This window comes from Rhinolophus sinicus, chromosome 7 (assembly GCF_057876585.1).
Source record: "Rhinolophus sinicus isolate RSI-liver-muscle chromosome 7, RSI-T2T, whole genome shotgun sequence".
NCBI classification, from domain to species: Eukaryota; Metazoa; Chordata; class Mammalia; order Chiroptera; family Rhinolophidae; genus Rhinolophus; species Rhinolophus sinicus.
Window position 1 is genome coordinate 12,873,511 of NC_142507.1, and position 21,717 is coordinate 12,895,227.

At 36.9% G+C, this 21,717-nt stretch overlaps 1 protein-coding gene across 2 annotated transcripts in view; it reads left to right on the plus strand.

Annotated features, from left to right (window-relative positions):
- The window catches only part of ARFGEF1 (ARF guanine nucleotide exchange factor 1), a 101,238-nt gene that overhangs the window by 73,190 nt on the left and 6,331 nt on the right, over window positions 1–21,717 (plus strand). The window contains exons 23-35 of one of the 2 annotated variants that reach the window (XR_012491664.2): window positions 2,552–2,642; window positions 7,232–7,272; window positions 7,368–7,537; window positions 7,877–8,028; window positions 8,159–8,331; window positions 9,252–9,412; window positions 10,343–10,473; window positions 12,013–12,142; window positions 13,216–13,351; window positions 13,432–13,570; window positions 15,207–15,279; window positions 16,865–16,997; window positions 21,052–21,138. Coding sequence is in view for 1 of the 2 variants with exons in the window: in XM_019726256.3 (XP_019581815.1) it covers window positions 2,552–2,642; window positions 7,232–7,272; window positions 7,368–7,537; window positions 7,877–8,028; window positions 8,159–8,331; window positions 9,252–9,412; window positions 10,343–10,473; window positions 12,013–12,142; window positions 13,216–13,351; window positions 13,432–13,570; window positions 15,207–15,279; window positions 16,865–16,997; window positions 20,999–21,138 (1,670 nt within the window). In the remaining variant the exon portion in view is untranslated. Of the gene's footprint in view, window positions 1–2,551; window positions 2,643–7,231; window positions 7,273–7,367; window positions 7,538–7,876; window positions 8,029–8,158; window positions 8,332–9,251; window positions 9,413–10,342; window positions 10,474–12,012; window positions 12,143–13,215; window positions 13,352–13,431; window positions 13,571–15,206; window positions 15,280–16,864; window positions 16,998–20,998; window positions 21,139–21,717 lie in introns of both variants that reach the window. The other variant, XM_019726256.3, reaches the window with a different exon arrangement.

Here is a 21,717-nt window from a genome sequence, read left to right on the forward strand (position 1 = left end):
TGTGTATATGTTTTTAAAAAACAAATTAATATCCTGCTTATTAGCAGCGTCCATGCACTGAGTATCCATGTAACCACGTTAGTAGGGACAAGTATACATTTGTCTGACTTTCTGACTGATATGACACAAGTTTGTACTTTCCCTTTTAGTTATTCAGAATACATAGCACATGATTATTAGATTTGAATTATGTGCGTTTTCTTTTAAGGTATAAAAGTTTAAAAATTCAATGGCTTAGTCATATAAATCTTCACAACACTTAACATCTTTGTTCTCGGTGAACCTAAGTATTTTCTTTTGAGTAATTTGTTTGGTAAAACTGAAATACTAGTCTATGATGTTATACTGTCATACAAATCTTTGAATGATTTCACATATTTGTGAGATAGGTTCCTTGGATTGCTAGACATCTTACATATTCTCTGATTCCTCTAAATATATTTATTATTAATTATTACAGATTGCTATATTTAAATGAAAAGGTATAGAAAGCTCCATAGGAAGGACTTTCAGTTGATACACAGAGGACATTAAGTGATTAGCATTAATTTTTCTCATAGATTTTTATTCATTAAATTTCTATAATGTGCTGTACACTTCAAGTGTTGCTTGACACTATTTGCCTACCACCCCGATTCTGTCACTCATTTCAGGCTTGTTTACTTGTATTATGGAAATAGTCTCATAGTTTGTCTCTCTGGCTCCCATATCTTTTCCTGTTGCACTACTGCCAAAATTATTTTTCGGAACATAGATTGGATCATGTCAACGTTCTAAAAGGTGTAAAGTTCTGTGTTTTCCAAAGTAGTACATTGAGCATAACAATCGAGGTTCTTCACCTTCTATTTCTAGTCTGTCTTTCCAGCTTCATCTGCTACTGTTCTCGCCCTTCTTCCATGCCCGTGGCCACATCCTCCGTTACGGCTTCACCCGAGTGTTTTAAAACATGATGTCCACTTGCATCCTTCCATTACTTTACATATGCTGCTGCTTCTACCGGAATGGCTTTTCCTTCTGCCTCTGTTCCCACATGATCATCCTCTGGGTCTAACTTGAATTAATATTTCATCATATTTGAAACCTTTCCTTGAGCTAACACCCCCATTCTCTCTTATCCTATCAAAATTAGTTCTATTTAGTAAAACTTGTATTCTATGCAATTAGTTCATTTCAGCCATGAAGTAATCATTACATTGTATTCAAGTTGATTGTAAGTCTGTCTCCTGGTAAATTATTAATTCTATGAGGACAGGGATCACCTCTTTTTTACATTGTTCAGTTCCTAGAATAGAATTTGAGTCCAGCCGGTTGAAATAACATCATGTATTATGCTTGCATTTGTGAAGGCATTTATTGAGTGTCTGGCCAGTTGAGTCAACAGGTCTTTGTTGAGCATCTGCTTTGGGTTTCATATAGAGAAAGGTGTGGGGGATGCAAAAAAGATGTGTGACACTTGAGTCCTAACCTTAGGGAACTTTATCTGGCTGAAATGTAACATTAACACAGCTAAAGTAATTAATATGAAACCGTCTGAAAGCAATTCTGATTTGAGTAGTACTTATTTAAGTGATGCTTAGTTCAGAGCAAGGTGAGAACAACGGAGAGGAATCCTTCACTGAGAACTAAATGGGGTCTTGATAAATACGTTTTAGATAGTTGAGGGTGCCCTAAATAGAGACATGTATTGGCTAGGATGTTGAAGGGAACTGCCTTAAATGCTATATGAGAAGTTTATACTTTGTCTTGGAAGTAATAGTAAGCAAAATGAAGCTGATGATTTAAGAAATCTGGCAGGAGAAAGAAGGACAGAATGAAGGGGAAAAGTTAGCGGGAGGGAAAGCAGTCAGGAAACCTGCAGTAGTCTGAGCCTGAAGTTATTAGGATCTGAACTGAGTCGGTAGGAATGAAAATGAATGAATGATATGAAAACAGGTCACAAGAAAGGTTTAGTGACTAGTGGAGGAGGGGAAAGATCTCAAAGACAATTGTAAGATTAAGAGTTTGAAAATTTGGGGAAATTGTTGTTCTGCTGCCCAACATATGGAATCAGTTTTTTTTTTTTTTTGCCAGGGGAGGGGGCATATAAATGATTCTTTTGAATAAGAGGATGTTAAAACACACAGTTAGCATTTCTAATAAGCATTTGTAGACAGGAGACGAGATTAAATGACAGGGAAGATCTAATTACATGGAACTGGGACTCATCCTAAGGTGTCCTCGGAACCTGGGTTAGTGCTGTGTTTCTTAAATATTCAGAGTACTTATGCCTCACGTCATTCATTTTGTGATCTAAATTCTTAGGGACTCTAATTCATGTAATCTTTGCAAGCACAGTTTGTGTCTCTCTAACCATGTCGGGATACCAATTACTATAGCTCATTAAGCACATTTGGCCTTGATAAAGATCACTGATGCCCAAAGAATTGTTCACCCAAAGCATTATTTCTTTCATTAGGAAAGTAACTGATTTCAGAAATGTGTTTTAGAACTCTGAGTGTATTCTTCCCCTGACTTCTCTTCATACTGATATGCTCCCTTTTCTGTGTGGTAGTTGGAGGAAATGTGGACTGGAAGCAGATAGCAAGTATTCAGGAATCCATTGGCGAGACCAGCTCTCAAAGTGTGGTTGTTGCTGTAGACAGGTAAGGTATTCATTTTATTTCCTTTTCACATGAATACTGTTTTAATTCTGTAGCGTTTAGATATATTTTGCTCAGTAGTAAATAGAAAATTATTGCCAAAATAATTTTCCTTAAGTAATGAATATAAGACGGTGGAGTGATACGCTGTGTTTTAGATGATGAAGCACCTATACTTTTGCATTTTAGATCTTACAATGTAGGCAGGCGATAAACAGTACGAAAATCTAAGTTACAGTACATATTAATGGGCATTAGGGAAATGGAACCTTGATGAAAAAGAACACAAATGTTTCATTTCCTTTATAAATAACATTCCCCTTGTTATCTCTATTCGAAAACAGAGTGTAATTTATCTTTCTGAGCCCATGCTCTAGGATTGCATTGCATCATAGGTGAAATGCTGGCAGGGATTAGCTGGCAGTTCTCATCATAAGCTTCTTTGGAAAGGACTTGGGAATTTGTGTTATATATATTACCAGGTATTCCTTATTTTTAGTTTGTTTCCTAAAAGAAAACCCATACTGTGGTTTATGTTATGATGGAATATTTAGTTTATTTCAGATTTAAAAAATTCCCAGTATGTAGAACAATATCTAGTGTTCTTTTGAAGATTAGTAGCTTTTTTTCAGATGAATGTCCCCAAAATTGAAACTCAACATTTTACAACTCTGACATTAAAATTTTTTTTTTACCACTTCTGATGGAAACTTTCGAAAATATAAATATAATATGTACTATATTCTTTTCTTGGTGCTTGGAGACTCATGCTGATCCATTATTTATTTACTTTGCTTCAGATAAAACTTTTAGCTCTAAGTAGAGACAGAGCTAGAGTATTCCAGGCTCCTGACTCTGAAGTACTTGGTGGAACTTATTCCTTGAAAAGAATTCTTAGTGTCCACTTGCTGTCCTTTTTGTCACTTGCCTTTATCTTGTGACGATTAAAGAAAGATTGTGTATCATCTTATACCCACCATATAACTCGAAGGCTTACCATGTGCTTGGTACTTTGCAGAGTTTTTACATGTATTGTTTCATTTAATCCTTCGTCCACTCTCCTGAGATGGGTAATGTTATTGTCCTCAGTTTACAAATCAGGAAACTGAGACATGGGGGGATTGACTACCTTGCTCATCCCCACAGCTGGAGTAATCTGGCCTTTATTATGTTGATGACCATTTCCTTCATTCCTTCATAGAGAATTAGAAGGAGGGGGCCAGAATGCCCACTCAGGCAGCATATGTCTGAGTGTGCACTCCGACCCTCCCCACTTTTCTTGCCTGCCTGTTCAACTCCAGAGCAGTGTAATGGCTGCCCTTCTTCCAAGTGATTTTTTTTTCCTTCTGGAAAATCATCTTCACTGTCATTATAAGAATCTATTCAGACAGGAGTGAACCTTTCACCTGTTTTTTTCTGTTTCCATAATACACTTTATATGGCCATACTTAGTTCTAGTTTATCCAACTCTCCACTGTTTGTTTTAGGTAGACATGTCACTCAAATAATATGCCTCTCTGTTTGAAGAATTTAGCTATTTCAGAGCAGTCTTTGCATAAGTTCTGTTAGTGCTTTGTTGTCTCAAACTCATCATCACCAAAGACTTCTACAAACATAAATTCAATGTCCAATGTTATGCGGAACCTCAGTATTTAAATTTTAGCTTATAGTGAAAACATTAAAAGTTATACCTTTGATTTATTATAAGATTATATTCTTGTGTGGTACCTTTTACTTTTTCATTAAATTTCCTCTGAATTTCTTTCTGAGTATTTTAAGCTTATTTTCATATGTAACATTCTGACTCTAACCCATAAGCAAACTGAGTGAGGTTATCCTGCTATTCAAGACAGCAGTGAGAATATTGTCAGGTATCATCCTGGGAGGTCTGTACTTCCCAAGGAGAAGTCATTTTCCTGTCCTTAGGATTGTAGTTCTGAAAAGTCTGTTGTAACAAGTGTAGGAACTAAACAGGAAAAATAAAAATATTATTATTCTTTGCTTAATTGTTTATAGTTTCTGTTCGTGAATCAACAGAAAAACGTGTGATTCCATTCAAAGCTTTCAGGTGATAAAATTTTCTAATTATCTCCACTTTTGTATTAGGAATCCTGTACCATTAGAATTTAGGAAAGTATTAGGCACTTTAATGTGGAGTCCTTGATCCTCTAGGATTTGCTAAGCTAGACCAATTTCGTAAGTATTACTAAACTACGCAAGAACAGTTGGTCTAGGAATGATTTGCCTCTAAAAGTTCAAGTTATTTACACCATATTTTTTGGTTTTATTCTTGTTTTTTAGGCACGCCAGATCTAGCTTTACAAAACTAGCCCATCTCACACTTTGGTACATTCTGTCACCTTTCAGAAAATACATACAGCTTCGTCCCCCCACTGTATTTGCTCATAAGCAAGTTTTCAGTTAGGTCTGAGAAATAAACATTACCTCTGATATTTTCACTCTGAAAACTTTTTACATGTATAATAATTTAGTTTGCCTGTGTGTGATGCATAGTTGAAAGTCTATTTGATCCAGAATCTGCATGTTTTGTCAACCTTTTTTCTTTCTTTCTTTCTTTTTTTTTTTTGCATTTCTGCGTTACTATCATAATGTGGATGAAGCTGTAATCTACAAAAATTTTTTGTTCTACTCATTCTTTCCAGGGCATGTCTTAATATTAACATACAAGAGTATCATGTTCCTGTCCTTTGCTTTTTATATAAGGAATGTGGAATCCATTTCATAGACTGTGAAACGTAGCTCTCTTCTCCTGCCGTAGTATATTAAGGCTCAATTTTAAATGCTTCCACAGACTGCTGTGCTCTACCATATGGCTTATCTTTAGTGGAGCATTACTAGAAATAGAGTGACCCCTCAGAGGCTCTCTCCCCAGTGCAGTGCCTTCAGAGAATTTGTTGCTTTTTTCCCCTGTAGTTGCAATAATCTCCATCTGTGCTCCCATTCCTGACCCCTTCAACTCTTGCCATTTGCTTCCTTCTTGGTTAAATTTTTTTCTTGTTTCTTTTCCTGTTGTTTCTCCTGTACTATTTAGTTTTGACTCTGTTTTTGGTTTTTTGGGTTTGGTTTTTTTTTATAGCCATTGCCTTCCATGAAAATACCTCTAGTTTGAGAAATCGGCTAATGACACTTATCATGCATAATCTAGCAGTTTTCATTTTTGTTCATGTGAGAGCTTTGTATGCAGTCTTTCTGTATTTTAATTTCCAGATCCAGTCTAACCACTGGATTAAATGGGGCCTTTTTACTCTTATTTTCCCCCCAGGTTGTGTTGGCAGCCAGACCTTTGAATTGTTGTTTTGTTCAACTGACAAGAGCAATAAAGGAGATCTTAAGATATTCCTTTAGCAGATGAGGTTCTGAGTTGTGCATCATCAGTTTTTAAGCTGTTTTCCAATCTTGTTTTTGTTCCTCATTGCCAGATGCGTAGACAGGCATTCAAGGACACTAAGGTTAAGACAGTAGGATATACTCAGAACATATTTAGATTGTGGTAGCCAGAAAATACTAGAATCTATTTAAACTGTTTATGTTTGCTCAGGTAAGTGTGAGGCAGTGGAGCACAGTGCCCCTCCTGGTTTGAATCTTGGCTCTCGCACAAACTAGTTTTGTGACATTGAGGAAATTCTTAGATATTTTTGTGCCTCACTTTCCATGTATATAAAATTAGAATTATAATAGTGTTTATTAGTATGAGTGGCTATATAGAAAGCACTAGAATAGTACCCACCTTGTGATGGCTGGTAGCTGTTACTGTTACAATGACTACTTTTATTGCTGAGTTTAACGTTTGACCCCTCCTGCCTTTAAGCTTTCCTTTTTATCATGCAAATCCTATGGTGATCCTCTTAAATTGAGGAATATCAGTTTACCCAAAGTCACATTCAAATCTTTGGTTACAAACCCAGAACATTGGTAAAAATGCAGATTTTAAAAAAGAAGAGTAATAGGTTTATGCTGACGTCTTTCATGAAACTTTAAAACGGAAAACGAACTCGATGAAGAAGGCTGGGCAAAGCTGGGCAGGATAGCTTAACTCTAAACATTTGGATGCCTTAAAAAAAGTCATTTAGCCACTTCGTGGTTAAACTGTTAGAGACTATTTGCAAGGTTCTGTTAAATGCTGGTAACTTAACATAAACTAGTTTTTTAATCAAACGTACATTACTTGTAGAAATGAAGTAGAGTTTTTCATTTTAAAAATGTGTTAATAGTCGATAATCAGGAAAAAATTGAAAAATCTTCTGTTTTATAGTATGCTAATTATTACCTTTACAGTAAATATTTTTCTTACTCTTAGAGTCTCATAGATACCTATTTAGTGTTTGTAAATTTGCTAATAAAATTACAACCATAAATTCTTTAATATATTATTGAATGCAAAGGAAGGAGGGAGGAACATCCAAACTATAGTTATCGCTAAACTATATAATAAAAATTATTTATTTGTCTACCTGATATATTTGTTCCCTTAAAACAGATAAAAGTAGCTTGTACCCCAGGCTGCTACATTTGAATTAATGTAGAGAAGTGAGACTTTATAAAGTTTTGAATTATGTTTTTTTTCTCTTTAGAATATTTACAGGGTCTACAAGGCTAGATGGAAATGCTATTGGTAAGTATGTACATTTATTCCACTTATAAACTGGCTTTTTTGGCTAGGAGACTTGAAAGTTAAGCTAAAAAATTGTACATCTATTTATATTTTAGTGGATTTTGTCCGTTGGCTCTGTGCTGTGTCTATGGATGAATTACTTTCCACTACACATCCAAGAATGTTTAGTCTACAAAAAATAGTAGAAATATCATATTACAACATGGGAAGAATAAGATTGCAGTGGTCTCGAATTTGGGAAGTTATTGGAGATCATTTTAATAAGGTATTTGAATGATTATGGGATTTGCTTACATTTGTATCATTCATTCTTATAATCTAATTGAGGCTGTTTTTCTTTCCAAACAGTTTTTTTAATTATATTTCTATAATCAAATTTAGAAAACCCTTTGAGTCCTGTTTTTCTTTAGCTCTACCTTTTAAGAATTTAGTTAAAATAATGTTTTTCTTGTTGCAAAGTATTGTTAACACCCAGTGTCTTTATGGAGAATCTTAGAATTTATGTATCTATGCTATTAATGATATGTTTTTTCTAAAACAAAAATCAAGAATTACAACTTTTCCCTGCTGACAATAGCACCCTATGTTTCTGTTGCCATTGCAGGTTGGCTGTAATCCTAATGAAGATGTAGCTATTTTTGCAGTAGACTCTTTGAGGCAATTGTCAATGAAGTTCTTAGAGAAAGGGGAGCTTGCTAATTTCAGATTCCAGAAGGATTTCTTAAGACCTTTTGAACATATCATGAAACGGAACAGGTATGTTGAATTGCTTAATATCAGTAAAATATCTTACTATTTTCCACAGCAGGGGGAACACAGAAGATGGGAAAGAAAACTAATGAGTTTTATTTGTATGCATAGCCAAGCAATTATGTTAATATTTTAGGTCTCCAACAATTCGAGATATGGTTGTACGATGTATAGCACAGATGGTGAATTCTCAAGCTGCTAACATTCGGTCTGGATGGAAGAACATTTTCTCTGTATTTCATCTAGCTGCATCTGATCAAGATGAAAGCATAGTGGAACTTGCATTTCAAACAACAGGGAATATTGTCAGTGAGTATTCTTTTAGTTATGTTGAAGTGAGAAACAAAAATTGTAATGTGTTCAGAAGATAATTCAAGTGTAAGGTTATGGGCCTGTTATGGTTTTTAAGTTTACCAGGTTTTGCCTACAGAAGCAGAATAAATGATGATGACATTATTATTATAGTTAACATTTATTGACTGTTTTGTTATATGGCAAGCACTGTAAGCACTTTGCTTGTGTTTTCTTCAGTCTTCACAACTCTATGAGATAAGTATCTTTATAATAGATTAGGAAACTCAGGCCTAGTGAGGTTAAGTAATTGGCCTGAGGGCACAGAACTAGTGAGTGATGGAGTTGGGATTCAAAGCCACTGAATCTTAAGGAAAAGTCTTTGTTTTTGACCACTCTACTCCACAGCCTCCTTTGACTGTAACGGAGAATGATATATTACAGGTGTAAATAAAGCCTGGCTAGAAGATGATAATGATGACCATCATTGACAGCAAGAAGAATGACATCATCCTAGCTGTCATTATTTAGTGCTTGCTTCAATTAAATGTTGTGCTAATAAGCCCTTTTACCTACATTATTTAGAGCTTACAGCTATTTTGTGGGTGTTCTTTTCATTTTTACAATTAAGGAACTGAGATACAGAGAGATTAAATGGAATTGTGTATATTCACTCACCACCTGTTGATTCAGTACCTACTGTGTATCAGTCACTGTAGTAGATGCTGAGTTCATAGTATAAACAAGTCACAGACCTGTTTCCCTGTCTCTACTCCTCAAGTAACTGCTCATGACAGAGTTGAACCCAATTCTGTTGGACATCAAAACCCTTAACTTTAAGAAGTATGTATTACATCGAGAGGTTGGTGTATTTTTTGATACAATTAAGAATAATTGAAAAATTACAATTATTTTAATATCTTTTTTCTCTTTTTTAGCCCTTGTGTTTGAAAAACACTTTCCAGCGACCATTGATTCTTTCCAGGATGCAGTGAAGTGTTTGTCTGAATTTGCATGCAATGCAGCTTTCCCAGACACAAGTATGGAAGCAATTCGACTTATTCGCCATTGTGCAAAATATGTGTCTGATAGACCTCAGGTATAGTGTTGTTTAGTAAACAGAATTTACTGAGTACTCATTTCTTGTCTGAAATACAAGTTTATTTGTAAATTGAGAGGATGTGAAAAACCCAAAAGTTATCTGAGCTTGATTCTGAGATACAATGGATAGTAATGATAGCTGAAGTTTACTGAAGGTAAACTTCAGGTATTTTTCTGAGTGTTTCACATGTATTAACGTGTTTCATCTGCATAACAACTTTATGGGATAGGTAGTGTTACAACCCCATACAGGTAAGGAATCTGAGGCACAAAGAAGTTTAAACACGTGTCTGTGATTGCAGAGCTAATAAAGGTCACCTAGGATTTGAACCCAGGCCTGTGCTTTTAGCCCTTGTCTTGTATTTTATTTCTCCTGTCGGACTCTGCAGTACTGAATTTGACTGTCTTGGATGAGAGTGAACTTAAGCTCTGAAGTGAAAGGTGGAATTAGCAACCTGGCTGCCACCTTTAACTTGCATGTCTGAGTCTGTCTTTGTACCTATTGTAAGATGTGTGAAGCATTACAGATTTGGTAAAAAGATTTTTACTACATAACTGACATGGAGCTGTCATGGGGTGCTTAGTACTTTTCACATGTACAGACATCGACTTATTTGACCTTCCCGCCTCCCAGTGCATTCGTATGGCTGCATGGTGTCGTAACCATGGAAATCTTAAAAGTGAAACCTGAGTAGCCTGGTCAGTCGTGCAGAAAGCTGGTAACGAATGAAGCTGAAACCAACTTTGGGATTCTAGTCCAGTGCTCTTGATAAGCCATTATAATCTCCACCTTTTTTATAAATTATTGTGGTTTATCAAATTGTTCACTTTTGATTTGTAAAGCATTTAAAAAGGTTTTGGAGAAATGATGTGCTTCATGTACAGGCATTGTGTTTTGCCTCTAATAAACCTATCTTTCTTCTTCAAGACTTTCAAGGAATACACGAGCGATGATATGAATGTGGCGCCTGAAGACAGGGTGTGGGTGCGAGGATGGTTCCCAATCCTCTTCGAGTTATCCTGTATCATCAATAGATGCAAATTAGATGTAAGAACCAGGTAACAATCAGTATTTGTAATTAAAATTTTGTAAGCCTTATTTTGACTTTAATCAAATTAACTTTTCTTATGTGAACACAAGTTGGATAGTAAAAGGCCACAGATCATATATTTTATCAAGTATAGCAATTATTAGGTAGGGAGATTTAAAAATATGTTAAAATAGAACAATGACAAAAATGGAAATACATTACTTTTCCTTAAAATTTGATTATGGCCTTCTTTGAGTTTTAGCTTTAGTGTAAATTGAATATTTTACACACTGTCTTTTTATACATTTGTTTCCAATCAGAAGTAGAAGTTAGTGGCAAAATTTATCTTATTTCCTGGTGAATGATAGAAGAATTTCCAAATGTGTGTCCTTGATGGATTTTAGGTATGGAACCATTTCTCTTTGACGACTGGTCAATAACATAGTTTTGAATAATACAGGCTTATTAAAAAAGAATTGAACTCTTTCCAGTATATTCTCAATAAAAGATCTATATGAACATATAGTCTATTTATAAAGAAACTATTGTGGATATAATATAACTAGACAAGCTCAGTATACACTTCTGCTGTTATAGCTCATGTGACTCCCATAGAGTATTTTTTTCACTCCGTTTTTGACTGCCAAATTGAAGTGGCCAACTTGTATATCATAACATCTGCCAGCAAGTATTTAAGTGCATCATGAGTTCAGTTTTATGTTAAAAATCCCTCTTTTAATTATCGTGCCTTCTTTTTAGGGACAATCATTAGTCATTTGGACAATTGGACGTTTTTAAATCAGAAAGGTGGTACAGATTTGTAACAAATCAATCATAGAAATGTAATGAAAGAATGACTCTCTCCTTCCTCCCCTTATGCCAGAATCACCCCCACCCTCATCCAAGGATAAGTTTGATTTGTTTCCTCAGAAACGTCTCACTTTTATAATATTGGTTATAACAGAAAATTTTATGAAATAGATGTCATCCAAAGTAGGACTCAAACTGTGCGAATTTGTCAGAGAATTTAGTAATCACAAGAACATTGTACAATATCTTATTTTGTATTTGAGCATGGAGAATTGTTTGTCAGTGGACCTGCTAGAACTTGATAAAATTCAAGATAGTCCCCAATTCATGTGCCATGTTTCCCCGAAAATAAGACCTAGCCAGACCATCAGCTTTAATGCATCTTTTGGAGCAAAAATTAATATAAGACCCAGTATTATATCATGTCATGTCATGTCATATATCATGTATCATATCTTATACATGTCATATCATATCATGTATAAGACCCTGGATGATGGGAGTGGAGGAAAAGTAAAATAAAGAAAAAATTTAAGGTTAAGGCCTTTGAAGTTTTTTCCTAAATGATGCATCCTAAAGAAAGCTGTATAACAATTTAAAATTCTTCGAAGTCAGTATTATGTGTTAGTTTACAACCAGTTTTAAATTTTGTTTTCTGTAGCTTTGTGGCCTATAAAAATTATTTTGGGGGGGGGGATTCTAATGTGGAATGCTTTTTTTGTATTATAGTTTTCCTAATTGTGTTTTATCACCTTAGGGGTTTAACAGTAATGTTTGAAATAATGAAAACTTATGGCCACACTTATGAAAAACACTGGTGGCAAGATTTATTTAGAATTGTTTTCAGAATCTTTGACAATATGAAATTGCCAGAACAGCAGACAGAGGTAAGAGAACACGAAATTTTCATTTAATATAGTCAAGTTAAGAGGTTCTTAATATTTCCACTGATATATTTTAGTATTTCGAATTAGGTACATTGCACAGAAAAAGTTCCTAGAAAATTTTTCCTAAAGGCACAATAACAAATTTTATGTCTTTATAAACAAAGAACGCTATTTGGAGACAGAACCAAGTTAATAAATTGGTTTTTTTGTTTTCAATGCTTTTGTTGAACTTCCAGTTTCTTTTCCATATTTTAATATTGTCACAACTATGAACAGCGGTACCTTTCCTTAGTATAGTGACTTCTTGTTCTGAATTAAATAAAGAATATGTAGTAATAAGTTGGTTTTTTAAAGTTCAGAGTCTTTTACTACAAACCAATTATAGTATGCATTTCAGTAAGTATGGGGAGAGAACTTCAGGTGTTCTCATTTTGTCCCATATAGTTGTATGAAATGCAAGCTTTGGGGGCTCTATGACCTCCCCGAAGTTTTACTTTAGATCTCCGATTTTTATAACAATAGGTAAACTCATATTAAAAACATTAAGTAGACATATGTATGCACTGGCACAAAACTATATATGAAAACTATCAGTCCGTATTAGTCCTTTATGCATTTGAGAAAAATAAAGAAATATCTTACACTTTATGAAACCATACTTTATGAAAGTCGTAATTTTAAAGGTATGCTAATCCCACTTGGATAAATTCTTATCCTTTCCTTCCTCTTTATTTCTTTTTCATATTCGGTTATATGCTGGAGCAAGGCCAGCTGTTATTGTTCATGCATATTTTTTGAAAAATCATAACGCTAATAGCAAGATAATGCAGTGATAGTTTTTTACAATCAAAACAAATATTGCAAAACAAGTTAAATTATTTTATACATATGTAGTTATGGGATAATGAAGAAAACAGGTAAATGCCAACTTGAGGTGAATGTAATATTCTAAAGAGAAGTAAGTTTCTGAAAGGAACAGGGACAGGCTTACATTTTACATATGCAAACATATTTCTTTAATTTTAATAGTTGATGAATAGTCTAACCTTCATTTAATGACTTTTTTCCCCTAGAAAGCTGAATGGATGACGACGACTTGTAATCATGCACTTTATGCTATCTGTGATGTATTCACCCAGTACTTAGAAGTACTCAGTGATGTACTTTTAGATGATATTTTTGCCCAGCTATACTGGTGTGTGCAGCAAGGTAAGTCTGTACCAGAAAAGTGACAAAGTGTTAAATGTGACCCTGGTAATATATAAATGAATTGCTCTTTTCTTTTCTAGACAATGAGCAGTTAGCACGATCTGGTACAAACTGTTTAGAGAATGTTGTGATTCTGAATGGTGAAAAGTTTACCCTAGAAATCTGGGATAAAACTTGTAACTGCACACTGGATATCTTCAAAACTACGATCCCACATGCGTAAGAAGATTTTATACAACTTTGTATTTATATATTGAATGAGGTACATAAAAGGTTTGAGAGTAACTAGTGACTTCTCATAACAGAAATCCTGTATAAAATATCTGTGTTCCATGAATTTGTACTTACTATAAATCAAACTGAAATATATGAAGTAAATTCTTTACGAACCAAAATCTTTAGTCTGATCATCCAAAATTGAGGCCATAACGACATAGTTCCACTTGTATAAGGTTTTATTTACCCAGACTAAACCAAGGAGTGTTTTGAATTGAAAAAAACAACAACAAAAAACCTCAACTTATACTTCAGTTACTGTAGATTTAATATTGTAAGGAAATTTTATTAGCAAATATTAGATTTTACAGTTAATTGTTATGTTTTTCTAAGGGATACGTTTGGAATTGAATTACAGTGAAGGAATTCTTGTCCATGAGGAAACTAAGACATAGTCTGTCTAAATGACTCTCATAACAGCTGGATTGTTTTGTAGGATACACTGGAATTTACTTCCCAGTTCACCCTTGCAGGCTCTCTGACCTGCACAGAATTTTACCTTAAATCTACGATTTTTAAATCTACTTAATATGTTTTAAATCGTACCTAAATGCACTAGCATAAAACTGTGTATGAAAATTATCAGTCCACTTTCTTTTAAGCATCATAAACTTTTTCTTGACATGAGTTAAATACATTTGTACTGTTATGATTCCCCCTATGTAAATATCCTAATCAATAAGAAGTCAGACAAAAGGAATACAACCCTAGGAAAGCAGTTTCTAGGTAAGATTACACTAAAAGGACACACAGTAATTTCCTGGGCCCATTTATAATTACTTGATGATTTTTCTTATTTTTTTGGTGCACATTTTGTTGACTCAGTATAACTGACGAATGATACATTTTAGTTAGAGTTTACCTGTGGCTTCTATAGAATAAATGCCTGGCTATTCTCCCTATAAAGTCTATAAAAACCAGTCAGACTGAACCTTTTTTTTTGGATAGACTCAGGATAAAACATATGATCTTAAGTATCATCTAATAAGCATCTCTTAATAGCATATATCTATACCAGAGTTCTTTCCATATTGAACTGAAGTGATGTTTTTACTGTCTGCCCCGTTCATTCCCCAGGAGCACCTGCTTCTCAGAAGCAGACCTTAGGCCTTAATCGCCTTTCTAGCTCAAGCAGCTACTTAAGGGGTGGCGAGTTAGTGTCCTCTTTTGGGCAAAATTTTATTTCATTTATTTTTATATGTTAACAAAATAGAATCTAAAGAGTTCTATGAATTTTTTGAAACATCTCAAACTTTTTCATTGTCACTTTGGAAAATATTTCATGACCCTTAATACTTAGAAAAAGTGACTTTAAAGTTTCTGAACCTTTCAAAAGTGTTTTTTTACTATAAAACTGGTGACCAGAGTACAAGTAGCATTTTTAAATGCTAATTGTTTTCTGGAAGTACATATTTTAAATTTCTTGCTAGATTTTTTTCAGCAAATTGCTCCTGGCATTAGTCAAAGAAGGAATATGTCGTTTTTGGTATATTCATGTGACTTTTTGTGCCCATTTCAAAACATGTTGGATGTGACGTGTTTCACACACAGTGATTTGTATGATTTTGCTGTTTTAAAGGCTCTTGACCTGGCGTCCCACTTGTGGAGAAATTGCCCCCCCACCTTCATCTCCTGTGAGTGAAAAACAGTTGGTAAGTTCTAGTAAGGAAAGCATATTTTAAATTGTTTACTTATTTGTGATAAAAATTTTACCATGGGCCAAATATTTTTATATGACTCCAGCTGTTTTAAAAGGATTGCATAAATGTACTGTCCAGAATTCTCGAATTAAATTTCATGATGGTTAAATTCCTTAGGTGGCTAAAATTTACCTGTAAGTGCCATGAAAGAGGTATTTTAAATTATTTTATGATATGGATGGTCTGAGACATAGAGTAAAATGATTTCAAGAGTTGTAAGAGGCAGGCAGTAGATTATCTATGGATTTCCATTACAAGCTGAAGATACTATTATTATTTTATTTAAAATTTTAATTTTGATCTAATTTGACTTTAGAGAAAAGTTACAAAAACGGCACAAAGAATTCTAATATACCCTTCATCCAGTGTATTTGTTTGTGTAGGTCTATCATAAAAATTACCATAAAAATAGTGGCCGAAAACAACAAATTTGCTCTCTCCCAATTCCTGGAGGCCAAAGGTCCAAAATTAAGGTGTCAGCAGTGCCACATCCCTCCAACGCCTTTACGAGAGAATCCTTTCTTGCTTCTCCCAGCTTCTAGTGGCTGCTTGGCAACCCTTGGTTTGTACATGCATCACTCCAATCCTTCCAACAAATTTTTGAACCAGATTTGGTACATGTTATCCCCATTTCATACAGAACAGAAAGTGAAAGATCACAAACTGGTACATTTGAAGTCCAAGTTAAAATCTTACTTTGATTAGCACTGTTTCTTGGGAACACAGGTCCACCTTCCTTTCGGAAACCCAGGTGAAGTTGCATCCAGCTGGGACTGTTATGTCAGAATTCTCTTGAAACCAAGCTCTGTCTTCTGAGTGTACCGTATACTGGGACAAAGTAAAGCTAGAATTGTAACGTCAGCTACCGTATACTGTCTGTCACTGCCAGTGCTTTAACACTAACCGTCTAACCCTTAACAACCTGCATACAAAGTGTCTCCATTTTCAGATCAGAAAACCTCAGCTCACGAAGACTCATTAGTACTTTTCAAGGTTACACTTAGCAATTCGGGGGGCAAATTCTGGGGTAGCGCTTTTGAATTTGGACATTACTCCTCGTGACACCAGAGTCCTACTTGGTCACCTTCTCACTGACCTTTATGGTTCCTGGTTTCTTGGTTGACAGAACAGCCTTCCCTAAACTCACCCCTAAAAAGCTTCCCTGGGCTCAGCCTGCACAAAGCTTGCAGAATTCTTGCTCTCTGCCACGTGTGTGTTCTGTTTAGATTTCATGACAGTTATGGGTATGACAGTACTTCCCCACACCCTGAAACAGCACTTTTATCTGTTGCTCTTGGGTGGTGTTAGGCCCAAGCCCAATGAGGGTCAAAAAGGAAACTTTAAACACTGTTTATTAGCTCTTATCCATATACAGGTAATTTTAAATAATTTTTTTCTTTGTGTCTATAATCGTAATGTATATAGGATGTCATTTTCATAGGGACATAATGTATTTTTTAAAAAACAGCATAATAGAAATTATTTTCAGGCTTAAGCTTTATTCATTGTACTTATAATGAATTTTTTATTTTATTAGGATACCATATCACAGAAATCTGTCGATATCCATGATTCTATTCAACCAAGATCTGCAGATAATAGACAGCAAGCACCATTGGCTTCTGTCTCTACTGTGAATGAAGAAGGGAGCAAAATTAAACCTACTGCAAGTGAGTTATTTCTCTTAGTAAAAATAGTGTATTTTGTTTTATGTACGAAAGGGATGAAATTTTGCTTTTACTTTTATTATAACAAATGTACTGTAATTGATCATGCGGTCACTTCGTTACTGTGTTTGCTCCAACGTGGACGTCCACATACATGCTCCGGAGCTCTGCTAACGCCTGCAATACCAGCTTTTCCCCAGGCTCTGGCTAATGTTTGTGCTGAGCGCTCGTCTTCCCTCTCCATCCCCTTCTTCGTGTCAGCCTCCCTCTGCCGAGCCCAGTGAGGGCAGTGCTTTGTACGCAGGGCTCCCAGCTCTCTGAGGAACGTGCCTTCTTTCCACTCTGCCGCCCACGCCCATGTCGTCTTTGCTCCTCCCCTCACCTTCTTAGTACTTACAAAGAAGGGGAACCCCTTCTATTTTTTACTAAGTTTGTCCAATTTTGTTTACTAAAGGAAAATTATAACACAGGAAACGCTACCTCTTCCTTAGAGGAAAACAGGAAGCTTTCAACGTTTTTTTTTAATTGAGGTAAAATTCACATAACAAAAGTAACTGTTTTAAAGGGAACAATTCAGTGGCATTTAGTACATCCAGTGTTATGCAATCACCACTCTGTCTAGTTCTAATACATTTTTATCACCCCAAAATAGAACCCCATAACCGTTATGCTGTTCCCCCTCCCCCAGCCCCCAGCAACCACCAGTCTGATTTCTGTGTCCAGTATCTGCCATTCTGGACATTTCATATAAATGGAATCACACAGTATGTGTGACCTTTTATGTCTGGCTTTTATTTAGCAGAAAGTTTCAAGGTCCATCCACATTGTAAAATGGATCAGTAATTCATTTTTATGACTAACTGTCATTTGTATGGGTAGACCACATTTTATTTATCCTTTCATCTGTTGATGGACATTTGGGTTTGTTCCACCTTTTGGTTGTCATGACTAATGCTGCTGTGACTGTCCATTTACACGTATTGTTTAGAGCCTGTTTTTAATTATTTTGGGTGTATACCTAGGAGTGGAATTGCTGGGGCATATGATAATTCTATGTTTAACTTTTTGAGGAACCACTAAAATGTGTTCCATAGAAACGACCGTATTACATTGCTACCAGCAATTCTGATTTTTCCACATGCTCACCAATACTTCCGTTTTTAGTGATAGCCAGCCTGGTAGGTGTCAGGTGGTATCTCATTGTGGATTTGATTTACATTTGCTTAACGATTAATGAGGTTGGGTATCTTTTCATGTGCATAGTGGCCATTTATATATCTTCTTTGAAGAAATATTTATTCATGTTCTTTGCTCATTTTTAGTTGTTTGTCTTTTTGTTGTTGAATTGTAGGAGTTTGTTACATGCTCTGGATACTATACCCACATCAGATACATGATTTGCAAATGTGTGTTTTCTCCCATTCTGTAGGTCATCTTTTCACTTCTTTGACAGTGCCCTCTGTTGCACAAAAGTTTTTAATTGTGATGAAGTCCAGTTTATCTAATTTTTTTCTATTGTTGCTCATGATTTCAGTTTCATTGCTTTCAGAATCTATTGACAGAACTAAGGTTATGAAGATTTTCCCCAGTGTTTTCTTCTAAGGGTTTTATACTTTTGGTTCTTATATTTAGGTCACTGATCCATTTTGAGTTAGTTTTTCTTCAGGGAATTTTTTTATTAATCCTAGGTACTTGCATTTATTCTTGAGAGAAGATAGATTCACTGTCCTACTTGAAAGGCACTTCTAGTTTTAGTCACTGTGTCTTGCTAACTTCTTAAAGGGGAGATATGCTATGAGGACAGAAGAGTGAGTGGCTTTCCTCTCTCAAGACTGAGCTTAAATATACTTAGCTCTGTGTGGGAAGGATTTGGTCGTCACACATGAGAAGGTTTTCACTTGACTAATCTGAGGATATACCTTTACCTGAGCAAAGAGTGCTGCTGCCCTGCTATCCTGACTGAGGGCTCGGGTGTCTGTCCTTCTACCAGACATCCTGCTGTCACTCCCCTGAAGTTCTTTAGGGGAAGTTCACCATGGGATGGAAAGTTCACCAGAATCATTGAAGCTGCAGGAAGAACAAATGGCCCCCATGTTCCCATGGGGGACAGGTCGTGGTGCCTGTGCCTGTGAGGAGGCCGTCAGCTTATCTGCCTGCCTGCTCCTCAGAGAGGGAGTCACAGCAGCGGTCCCAGGACCTGTCCGGAGGGCAGCTGTCGCCCTCCTTCTGCTCACACCAGGCAGCACCACTGCCCCGTCTGTTCTCGACTGAGGACCTGCTGACCCACGTAGTTAATCTCTGCTTAGCTTTGCTCCCTCTCCTTGGGTGACTCTGAAATAAATGGGCGCCTTGGCCCCCATTTACTCAGGACCCCTTGTCATGAGTAACATTTGTCCAAATAGACGCTGTCCCCACACATGCTGCGGGGCCTCGCTAGGGAGTTGGAAGTTCGGATCCTCGTCCTCCAGCTCTGAAAGGACAGGAAAGCGGGCGAGTCCCAGCTTCCCTCGTTCAGGCCGAGTGGAGCCTCCTCGGCCAAACCCTCCGCTCCCCCGTGAGCAGCTGCTGAGGAGAAGGCGTCTCAGCAGACAGCAGCCTGCTCTCAGGTCCCTTTCGGGGTCCCAGCTGTGCTGCCAGGAGTCTCCTCCTGCGACTCAGGCTGTTTGTGTGACGCGAGTGGGGGAGGTGAAGGAATGGCTGGGGCATGTTGGCTGTGCCTGGTCAGGACCGGGAAGGAGACACTTACGAGGAGGAGACAGCCATGGGACCTGTGGGCTCCTTTGCTGCTTTCTTTTTTTCTACTTGAGATCGAGTACTAAGAACTAAGTGTTAAATACAGCAGCATTTCTGAAAACTACCTGAAAAGGAGCCTTTGTTAATAAGCTAAAGAAGAATACATTTAACAAAGCAAGTTATTTTGCTACCCCCCAAAATCCCTGAAACATGAATCTTACTTCCACAAATTGGTGCCCAGAAAAGAGAATTTGTAATGAAAACGAAAATAGAAAGAAACTGAAGGATTGTAAGTCATCTAGTGCTGGAGTCATTGCCCTGAGACGGAATAACAGACAGTTCCCCTGGGGCGCCTTCGTCCTCATGGGAAGCTGCTGCTGAGACCGGGATCCTGTGTGTCCGTGGGGCCGGCGGCCCCGGAGCCGCCTGTCAGCACTGCCAGGCTTTGCAGCTTCTCCGTAGTTGTCACTGTTCCTAACCTGGTGCGTCTACGTATGCGTAACTGGGTGGTCATTGAAATAGAAAATTCACTTATGAATATGTCCTTACAGGTGGTGGGTTGTCAGAAATGTCCTGTTGAACAAACTAGCTCAGGCTGTAGGATTGTAGCCGTGTTACAGCCCACCTGGCCGGTGCGGAGAGCACTTTGTTTGGCAGCTGGGTTACTTTTGTAGTAATAATGCTCTTAGCATAACTTTGTAGACGTCTCTGCTTATGGATCCATTTGAGAACATAAGGTCATTTTAGCTACAACTGCCAACGTGAATCTAAATAACACTTGTGCTTTGGTTAACCCACAGTATTGCCCCATTTGTTAGAAGTCTTGGCTATCTTTCCCTTTGCATCTTACGGATGTAGTTCCTGTTTTCTTTTAGTAGAGGTTTTTATATTACCTATATTCAGAGGTCAAACTTGGGTATACAGTAAATGTTATTAAAGTTTTAGCTTTTAATCCATTTATTATGTTTTATTAAACAATAATCTGAGTGTTATTTAAAAATATGTAGTGGAAGCTTCTTGAACATATTCATTGTTCTAAGTCATTTGTGATATTTTTATTTAAAAATTAATTTTGTGTGGCTTTTCTAAATATTGATTAAATTAAACTGTCATGGAGTAGTGCTCGTGTGCAAAAGCAGTGTGTCCTTCTCAATGTGATACATGCAAGTTACCTTCCTATTAATGTTTCCTTAGCTTTGTAATGTCACAGAAATGATAAAGGATTCAAAATAATTTTGTTTGCATGTGCATTGGGGTGGGTTTCCTCACAGAATATCCAGAACAAAAATTGTTTGCCGCCCTGTTGATTAAATGTGTTGTGCAGCTGGAACTCATCCAGACTATCGACAACATTGTGTTCTTCCCAGCCACAAGTAAGAAGGAGGACGCAGAGAACTTAGCAGCAGCGCAGGTAAGCGGGCGCGCACGGCTGCTCTGGTGGGGTAGGAAGTTCGCTGGCCCAGTGTGGGCGTCAGAGAAGAGGCCGAGCTAGAGATTCAGTGTGGACAGGTCAGCCCTCCGTCCACCTTGTTGGAGGCCATGCGGCTGGACGATTGTAACGGAGATAGTGTGGGCAGAGCTGGGTGAAGGGCCAGGGACCGAGCCCGAGCCCTCCATGGTTTACAGCTCCTGGTGATGAGGCAGCTGGTAACGCGCCGAGCGCAAGAGTCAGTGAGGCAGGAGGAAACCGAGGTCACTGTTGTCCTGGGAGTCACATGCAGACAGTGTTTTAAGCAGGGTGTGGTCAGCTCAGTGCAGGGCTCCGTAGGTCAAGTAAGATCCTGAGATTGGCCTTCTAGCCTTTGGTGGACTTCTTCGTGACCTTGATGACGTTGTTTAATTGTAATGTTAAATATTGTGATGGGTACAAGAGGAGAGGAATGGCAGACAGCTGATACCGGTGACCGTCACATGTTTTGCTGCAAAGGGGGTGCAGAGAAATGGGGTAACAGCTGAAGGAGGACGCGATATAAGAGAAGGGTGTGCTTGG